Below are 9,993 nucleotides of genomic sequence, written 5' to 3'. Positions count from 1 at the left end.
TAAAGAAACATTGTAAGGAATTTATCATCATCCATAGCTTGAAAAAATAGCCTGAATTTTTAGCAAACTTTTGGGTTTTACATGTGTGAGAAATCAAAAAGCCAAAGATATAAACTATACTATTAGAATATTCCAAGTTTTTAAAAGCCATAAGAAGCATATGATAACAATCAAACCATTATTTCATCTTAAAAAGTTGGTCATCTACCTAATGGTGCTAATTAGACAGCATTTCCTTTCCTTTAGTCAAGTGATGTATGGTTGGGTCTCATAGGCTACTTTCACCTCTTAAGAGGCTCTCTCTCTCTCTCTCTCTCTCTCTCTGTCTCTCTCTCTCTCACATGCTAACAAAGCTTTGGCACAGTTCCTTTTTGTGCCAATGGCTCCCCAAAGTGAATTGTAACTAAAAACTTTGATTCGTCTCTCTGGCCTATACAGATTTGAGGATATAAAAGATCGTCAATATAACTCTTTCGTTCCTAGCTCACTATTCTTTTCCCTCTCTGAGGATCACACCAGCTGAAACCATGGAAGTTAAGTTGCCAAAATAACATTCCTCAAACACAGTCCACATGACCATGAATACCTGAGGCCAAATCAGCCCTCTCTCTCTCTCTCTCTCTCTCTCTCTCTCTCTCTCTCATGATGTCTTCTTTTCTTTGTTTAATTCTTTAAGAAGAAAAATATTGATTCAAAACAGTTTTTTGCAGCTAGAGTAACCTTTCACCTGTTTATCTCTCTTTTGGTATGTGTGGACTAATGCCTTGTACTCGCTGAGTCTTATAGCTAGCTCCAAAGAGCCGTATCAAATCCTCTGTCAGCAGACTTCTCTGCTCATGATACACAACTATTTAGTCCTCCATGCACTTGTTGGCACCAACAATGCAAGCCACTGGCAAATAAATACAAAAGCCATGTGAATTGGAGATCAATGACTCGAATTATCAAACAAGGTTGGAGGCAGAACCACTGCTAGATGCTTACTCTTGAACACCAGGATACATCAGCTAAGTGAGTTTAAATCAAATCTACTGCTGCAGACAGAGGGGATAGATTGCCAAAAAGATTGGAAAAATATAGACCTACATTAAGCATGGGCCTGAGAATGAGAATATAAGCTGCATTCTACAGCTAATATAGGCATATTCTAACCCTTTTGTCCAAAACTTGCTGGTGGAAATGAACCTTATAAAGTTCCCAAAAATCTGACCTGAAATGCGAAAACATTAAAAGGTTAAAGAAAAAAGGCAAAGAATCCCATTATTCAAGAAAATTGGCCAGCTGCAAATCCAGATCAGCTAATCAAACTTACTTGACTTGAGGGATAGTGAAAAGAGTAAACCCTTTAGCATCTTCCTGCATATCAAGCAGGACCACAGAGAGGCGATCTAATCCAAAAGCACCAATATCTATAAGCTTTCTCACCCTGCCAGATAAGAAAGCAGACAGTTTGCTTAAATTTTGATGCACTGAAGTCATAGTAATAGGCAACTAGTAAGAGTATTAAGCTTTGAGTTGGTGATGTTGGTCTTGGATATTGTAGGATAGTGTGTTCCAAGCCCTGACATCTTAGTGAGTGTTGCTTGGGACACAGTATAAAGCCTAAAGAAACATAATATCTTTCAAGCGTAACATGTCATGTGATGTCATTTCAAGATGAGTGTAATACAGAAATGGAAAGTGAGCAAAAGAAAGAATATTGGACTAGAACCTGCTTTTATCATGACCTTGGGCCAAACACCAAAAGGTTGTCATGAGTTTTCTGGGCTTCGGCTTGAGATTGTAGTCACAGAATTAGTCCGAAAGTTTGAATACAAACTTGCTGAGAAGCAAGCTTGAATCCAGGGCTAGGACTAGGCAAAACCATGAGTGTAGGAGTTTGTCATAATAAACCATTTCAAAATTCTTTCAGTGGTCATGTTTCTAGCTGTATCATTAAGACCAGAACCAGCACAAGAATAAGAAGTAGATCTGAATCAGAATCCAAATCTCAGAAATACACAACTTGAAATCCCTTCTTGTCCCACCTCTTAATTGACTCACTACTCCCCTGTATGGCCCAAAAACCACCCCAGAATGAGAAAGAAAAGAGCCCAACATGGAAATTCAAGCTGAATAGCCCTTTCGTCCTGCGCTCATTTTAAAATAACATTGAATCCTTGCCAACCTTAAATTTAACTTCCCAATCTCTATGACTTGGAACTGTTGAAACTTTCCACAAAACTTAGTCTAGGATATTAAATCATCTAAATCTCTAACCCCTATGACACCAGAAGTCATTTTGGATATTTGATATCCCTGACCAAGATCTAATGTCCCCATTGCCCAAGCTTGGATTATATTGTTAATCTTAGAAAAGGACCATCTCACAATAAACCTTCATTAGCTCATTTAAACAGCCCCAGAACTCCAAACTTTAATGCTAAAAAGGGTTCCTATGCCCCGTAAGCAAACTCCCACAGTTTGCATGATTCCTCATATATACATAGATGGTGTGCTCAGTCATTGGCACCCTGCACATCCATTCATTCCAGTCTTCATCACATGGCTGCTGCCTATTGGTTCCTTTAGGCAGCTGCCCACACATCTTCAAACTCTCTACCTGCTGCCACACACTCAAGCAATTTGCTCATCTATTGGTGACCTAATGAGGAGTGCTAGCAGTCGTCCATCTCCAAACTGCTGCATGTGACCAGCTACCATCATTTTCATCCAATACACTATTGTGTTGACCATCTTCAGCCCCAAAGTTTGTTGCGTTTTAGTTCCCAGCCTGCTGCTCTGTTATCTACAGCCTCATTTTAGCTCCAACTAGTGGTTATAACACACGGAATCCATCTTTGGTGGACATCACACACAGAGTACCCCCTCAGCCCACCCCCCACAAGCGCCATCAGCTGTTGTACAGGTCTGCCTTTAAGTTTTTTGTACACACATTCATTCATTTACTTCAGAGTTATCTTTTTTCTTTGTATGCATTTTGTGTTCTTTTTTTGGAGTTATTATGTTTTAATCATGTTCGTACATCCTGTGTTTTCTTAGTACACCCTAGCATATCTTCATATATATGTCACCATGACACACATTCAACTTAATCTTGCATGTGCACCACACGTGCACAACTTACATATACAAAGAGCAATAAGTTAAAAAAATTCACATCTTCATGATAGACCTCCCATTTCAATCTTTGCAATCATCCTCGATTGCACTACAGTGTGATAGAAGCATGTGTAACCGATGGTAAAGCATGCAACATCATAATCAAACATGTGCACTTATTGCTTGACCCAACTCATACTGATGAACCTTAGTTGTTGTTTGAACCATAAGGAATGCATCCACATGCCAAAAAACAACATAGTTTTGACTACCAAGACAAACTAATGCATCCCACCCATCACCTACATCATATATATCTTCACTAACCCTACAATTGTACATCACTTGCATATCACATGTAATTCAAGCAAAGGTACTCTTGCAGCACCTACAAATGTCCATTACATACCAACCATGTACCCCATGCTAGCTTGCAAGTGTACCTCACATTCCAATGTACATCCCATGTACTCTATGCACGCCTTGCAAATGTATGCAAACCATATACATCTACATACTAGTGAGTAGTATACTTAATCGTGATTTGAATTGCAAAAATATCGATAGTATACAATACCACTTATGCAAGCAAAGTACATCCAAGATCCACTATATAATCGAGTTGTCCATTAGTAAGGGTATACTTTGCTGAACCTAAATGAGCCCGACAACTCCAACTAAGGCCCGTTACACACCGGTCCGCGGCCGCCCACGAATACTAAATCCGGCCAATGAGAAGGCCGGATTTCTAAAAGAGGGCGCCCCCCTCTTACACACACATGGCGCCCGGCACGTCGTCTTCAATGCTCCCCCCCGCCCCCTTTCTGCGTTCCGCAGGGCGGGGGAGCTCCCCCGTCCTGTTCCGTCCTCGCCTTCTCTGGTCCATCGCGATTGGCCGGAGCTCCTCTGTTGGTCCCATGGTGGGCTCCAGGACAAAGTGGGCTCCAGGAACCATCCCCGTTGTGCTGTAGGAGCCCGTTCCCGTTGCAGGTTTCCGTTGCAGCAGCCCGTTTCCGTTGCTGCCGCCATGCTCATCTGACAGAGAGCTCTCTGTTTTCTGCCGTGGGCATGGGCTCCAGGTAGGTGCACCCTGTGGCCATTGACACACAGGGAGCCGTTGATACACAGGAGCTTCCCTGTGTTGCCCGTTTCACCACATGCATAAATGTATACATCGTGAAGGTTCATCTCTCTGTATTTTTCTGGATTCATCATCCCTCTCTTCGCATGAAAATGTTCACATCGTGAAGATGGGAAGGCATATTTCAATCTGATGCATCCAGCCAGGTCTCTCTCTCTTCCAGAAACCAGTTCAGGGTTTAATCATGGCTAGTTGCTTGCATGTAATTTAACCAGTTCAGGGTTTGATCATGGCCAATTTCTTGCATGTAATTTGTAGGCTTCGCAGGTGATTCGCAAGCTTCAACCGAGGGTTTTCTCATATCTCTGGCTCGAAGGCAGAGGTCTTTATCAGATCGGTACTTCACAACATTCACAAGTATGCTCTCTCTCTCTCTCTCTTTGATTGCCCTGGTAATCATTAGTTATGATAAGAGCATTAGTTATAAGGAAGGTATGATATATAAGAAATAAAACAAGGCACAAGGAATCTGTAGATTGTGTAAGTCGGATGTTGAAAATGCCTTTGACATATCCATTTTGTCTATAAGATAGCACTTAGGGCTTTTAAGAAAATATGAACTACCTTGAAGGCTGAGGACATCTTTACACACATAATGTTTTGTAACACTCGAGAAGTAGAACTTAAGATTTGATGAATACATGCCTTCTCATTGGCCGGATTTAGTATTCGTGGGCGGCCGCGGACCGGTGTGTAACGGGCCTAAGATTTGATGAATACATACCTTCAGCACTCAACCCATACTCAAACCACTAGGCTATAACCCCATTGGCTCTCTTGTCCTTGAGAACCACTAGGTTACAACCCCATTTACAATCTTAAGTGTAAAAGGGTATGGGCTTGAATGGGGTACACACTAGTTATCCATATATAAAAGGGTATACTTTAAGTGCATGTGGCTCTCGAGTTAAGAGTATCTATATGAAGTCTCGAGTGATCGTCACTCGAGTCAAGAGCTATCCTAGTATTTTGGTGGACTTGAGTTGAGCACTTTAGAGATGTTCACTTGAGCACATGACTTGATTGTGTTGTGGCTCCTCTTATCTATGGTAGTACTCACACCCTACAAGAAAAATGTGCTCTCTTCTTGCCTTTTGCTTGATTGGTCTATGTGTGCGAAGAGGAAGAAACATTAATTTCTTTTGGATTCTATGCCATTGCACGTAATGGGTGTAATTAAACTTTAAGTTAAATTACTCGAGCAGCAAATCTGATGGTGATTGTGCAAAGGTTGTGGTTATACGGACAAGTAGTGGTTGTATGGCCTTAATTATTCTTTATTGGAAGTAGTGACTATTATTGGGCTGAAACATGATTCACTAGGTACTTGGGCTAAATTACTTGGCCTTAATTACGTTGCGATGAATCCTTTCTTAGTTCCGCTATATATGTTTGGCATCTATTACAGGTTGACAATGGCTAAAACATCTTGTCTATTTGTACATCCCATCATTTTGTTTGAATCAATGTATATGTATAACGTTTCCTTTTCTTTATTGTTCTTTAACCATATTGTTTGATATATATTCATCGTTGCAACGAATCCTTTTTTAGTTCCGCTATATATGTTTGGCATCTATTACAGGTTGACAATGGCTAAAATATCTTGTCTATACATACATCCCATCATTTTGTTTGAATCAATGTATGTGTATAACATTTCCTTTTCTTTATTGTTCTTTAACCATATTGTTTGATATATGTTCATCATTGCAATAAATTCTTTCTTAGTTCCGCTATATATGTTTGGCATCTGTTACAGGTTGACAATGGCTAAAACTTCTTGTCTATATATACATCCCATCATTTTGTTTGAGTCAGTGTATATGTATAACATTTCATTTTCTTTATTGAAATCAATTATTGAAATGTAAATTAAAAAAAATGGAGTATATTATGTGAAGAACAATAAACTTGTCTATACCTCACAATCAATTATTGAAATGTAAATTAAAAAAATGGAGTGCATTATGTAAAGAACAATAAACTTGTTTGTCCATTCACATAGTGTAAATGATGAATCAATTTTCATGCGTAAGGTGGACGATTGGAATGGATTCTCAAGAGAGCACTCCCATGGAAGAGTATCACCAGTTCGTGTCTCAAATGAGCCAAGATGCAATATCCAATAATGACTTCATGTACTTTTCGAGCCAAAGTGTGGGTGTTCCAAACCACATGCAAAGCCACACCGCCATTGGCAATATCCCTGTAAATGTGTTTCCAAACCGCCCTCCTTTGATCAATCCTCGTCCTCCTCAATTCGTACCTTTCCAACGACCAAGACAATTAGGTATAGAGAGACCCACAACAGTACACAATAATGTATTTCTTCGTCCAGTTGCACATAGTCCTCAACATGGTCTCTCAGCACCACGACAACAAGAACCACAAGCAATAAGTTCTTGTGATGCCAACCAAGACTCATGTGAAGAGGTTGACTTGGTTCAGGCTCAAGAACCAATGGTTCCATCTTCCGAGAATGCCGCCAAACAACGTCCACGACAAACATCATCGGAGTCTGATGCTCCTAAACCTCCTAAACCAAAGAGGGCGCGGAAAGGAAAGAATCAAAACGACGGTCTTGAGACACAAGATCATACAATAGCCACAAAAAAACCATTTGCGCAATGGAAGGATGCATGGACAGTACAACTCATTCACATCCGAGGATCCATGAGTGTGGAGTTCTCAAAGCCACCGAAGCAAGGAGTGGATATATGGTCCAAGGTTGCCACCCAGCTAGCATCGCTATTTCCAGAGTTTGACAAAGATGGTGAGGCATGCAGAAAACGTTGGGGACGCGTTTATGAGTCATACAGAAAGGATAAGGCCCACAATGCCATATCAGGCAATGATCGCAGAATCATTTGTCAGTGGTATGATATTGTGGATGAATATATGTGGAATCGTGCCAATGTTGTTAGCGATGCACATGCCTCTTCTGTTGGTGGGTTGTCTTCGTCAGAAGACAACAATACATCAGTCTCCAATGATCAAGGTGACCATACCCAAGAAGACATTGGCTCCAATGAGCCTTCGAAGATCGTGCATGATCAAACAACCAACCAAGGAGCACGCAATAAAAAGGGTAGAAAGATAGAGGAGTCTCTCAGTGACATGGCTACCACCGCCCGATCAATGTTAGCCAACCAAAAATCAAACCTTGAGGAAAAAAAAACATTTGAAGAGCGCAAGCTCGTTATCATGGACACGCTTGCCTCCTCAGTATCTGGTCTATTAGATGTAATCAAAAGTCTTAAAAAGGAATGATGAATTCAACTGTAGATGAATTTCGAACTTTTTAAAAAACAAGTTTTTTATTCTCCCTTCACATCTCTCTTCAAGTGTCTCATAAGGTTTCGTCTAATCTTTTGACAGGTGAATGGACGACGAAAGTCTTTTGATAATGTGTGTCATTGGTGTTGTAGTCGCTGTCATAGCAATGTTTCAACTTTTGTTGAGTGATTTGGATGACGGGGACGATGATAGCATGCTATTGCATACTTTGATGGAGTGCATGGCTCGAGGTTACGTTGCACGTCGATCCAGGATAGGTCAGCGAAGGCACGATCGACGGTCATGTTGGGCTTATCAAAGACCACAAACTTTTATGGAGCAGGGGCTTATGGGGAGTTATACAAACCGAATGTTTAAAAGCAGGTTACGAGTTAGCAGGAGTACATTTTAATATCTCGTCGCGAAATTAGCACCACAAATGCGACGCAAGAATACGAACTTTAGAAGGGCAGTACCTGTGGAAAAGCGGGTCTGTGTCGCTCTGCATCGCTTGGCAAGCGGCTCAAGTTTGGGACTAATAGCCGATTTATACGGAGTCTCAACTTCGTTTACACAACTGGCTGTTTTGGACTTTTGCGATGCACTGGGTGCTTCTGGGTTGCATAGTATGTATGTAAAGTGGCCTTCCCCACAACAAATGCAAAAATATGTTGGTGCATTTCAAGCCCTTCGAGGCATACCATATGTTATTGGTGCAGTAGATGGTAGTCATATACCCATAATTGCCCCAAGGGAGAACCATGAAGATTATTTTAATAGGAAGGGCTTCCACTCTATTATTCTACAGATAAGCGTGGCTGCCAATTGTGTTGTTTGGGACTATGACGTTGGCTAGGCAGGTTCTATGCACGATTGGAATGTTTTTCAACATTCAGACCTAGGAAAACGATGCACAAACAAAGCTCTGGGACAATACTGTCTACTAGGCGATTGTGCTTATCCTGCACGCTTTTGGATGCTTCCTCCTTTCAAGGGTAGTAAGGATGGGCTATCTCTGGAACGTTATTATTGGAATTACATACAATCAAGTACTCGTATGCCAGTTGAAATGGCATTTGGCATCCTTAAAGCGCGATTTCGTATATTATTAAAGAGATGTGACATGCTTTTACAAAATGTCCCAAAGATGGTGGCAGCATGCATTGTTCTACATAATATATGCATTGTGCATGGAGATGGTTTTGATGATGCATGGATACATGAAGCGACAGCAAAACTTGATAGAGAAAGTAATGCGGCTCATCAAGACATGGACCAGCAAAATAGTTTGAGGAATGGATTAGCGGAGGTTGCTATGCTAACTAACACAGGTACCACACAAGCAATACAAAGAGCTCAAGCAGCAGAGCCAACACAAGAGGCAATCCATCTTGGGGGGGCATCTCGAAGAGATAACATTGCTCGAGCCATGTATCAAGAGAGGGAGAGCGCAAATGTGAGAACAATATTTGGTGATTCTGACTCTGCGGAGGAGATGGACGACGAAGACAATGGTGAGTAAACACAATCACATCCAAGTAAGTAATTTTCAGCCATCCTTGCATGTTTTTTTTAAGTTTTCTGTCATCCTTGCATCTGTAGCGCAGGTGGAAAGGTGGAAAGAGGGGTGGTGTGCTAAAAAAATTTCCCTCTTTCCACCTTTCCGCAGAGAGCTCAGTAGAGCCATGCCTCAACAACATGGCGAAGGGATTCAACTCCCTTGCTCTCTTGGAAGCGAGTGAGCTTCCAAAAACATGAATAGTAGTCACCATAGAAACAAATATATTGGCGCAGAAAGCAACGACGCAATAAGGTCATAATCTTGGAGTTCTTTGGTAGGAAAAACCTTAGATTCATGTTTTCAGTTTTTTTGGTGACTTTTTTTAAAGGTTTATTAGTCGATTTAAAGTGTTTAATCAAGCATTCTAAAAATAATTATTATGAGAATGATGATCAACATTCGTAGCGCCCCTTCATTCTCACATACAATTCAGGAAGTGTCCGCTGGTAGGTGGTGGCCGGTGTGTAAACTATTGTGGACGGAAGATGGACGGACACTTATTGATAACGAAAAGTGTCCACTGCCCAGTGTGTAAGCAGGTGGCGGACAGGTGACCGCCCAAGTCAAATTTTCCTGTGCCCACAAACTGGGCACAGATTGGGCGGGCAATGGCGGTGTGTAACCACCCTAAAACACATAAGAGTAAATAACAACACTGTGGATGATCTGCCAAGTCACCCTCCTCCATCCATTTGCGTTTATAGGTGAAACAATCTTGAAATTTCACCAAGTAGTGCATGGAAACTCTACCTCAAACTTCATTCTCCGAAATCCAAACTAGAATCTATGCATTTTAATCTTAGGATCACATGGATCCTCAAAATTTTAAGACTCTTACAAAAACAAATCATTTGCTGCAATTCCAGCTTGACCAACATTAAACATTGAATCTAGTTGACCAGCCCAATCC

At 41.1% G+C, this 9,993-nt stretch overlaps 2 protein-coding genes across 2 annotated transcripts in view; one reads left to right on the top strand and one right to left on the bottom strand.

Moving 5' to 3' along the window:
- Positions 1 to 230: 230 nt before the first annotated feature.
- The window catches only part of LOC148028041 (uncharacterized), a 41,711-nt gene continuing 31,948 nt past the window's right edge, over positions 231 to 9,993 (bottom strand). Inside the window, exons 5-6 of the mRNA XM_087689734.1 lie at positions 1,313 to 1,426; positions 231 to 1,210 (exon numbers count right to left, since the gene is read on the bottom strand). Coding sequence (XP_087545860.1) covers positions 1,132 to 1,210; positions 1,313 to 1,426 — 193 coding nt within the window. The 3' untranslated portion in view covers positions 231 to 1,131. The remainder of the gene's footprint in view (positions 1,211 to 1,312; positions 1,427 to 9,993) is intronic.
- LOC148028042 (uncharacterized) lies at positions 4,478 to 7,516 on the top strand. The gene is made up of 2 exons (XM_087689023.1): positions 4,478 to 4,600; positions 6,283 to 7,516. Exon 2 carries the CDS (start codon positions 6,296 to 6,298, stop codon positions 7,514 to 7,516), a length of 1,221 nt encoding a protein of 406 aa, XP_087545149.1. The 5' UTR covers positions 4,478 to 4,600; positions 6,283 to 6,295.

Source organism: Lygodium microphyllum, chromosome 12 (assembly GCF_053477565.2).
Source record: "Lygodium microphyllum isolate KBCC chromosome 12, Lygodium_microphyllum_v1.1.10, whole genome shotgun sequence".
Classification (NCBI taxonomy): Eukaryota; Viridiplantae; Streptophyta; class Polypodiopsida; order Schizaeales; family Lygodiaceae; genus Lygodium; species Lygodium microphyllum.
The sequence above is the reverse complement of the archived record's forward strand: the minus strand, read 5'-3'. Positions and strand labels throughout refer to the sequence as shown.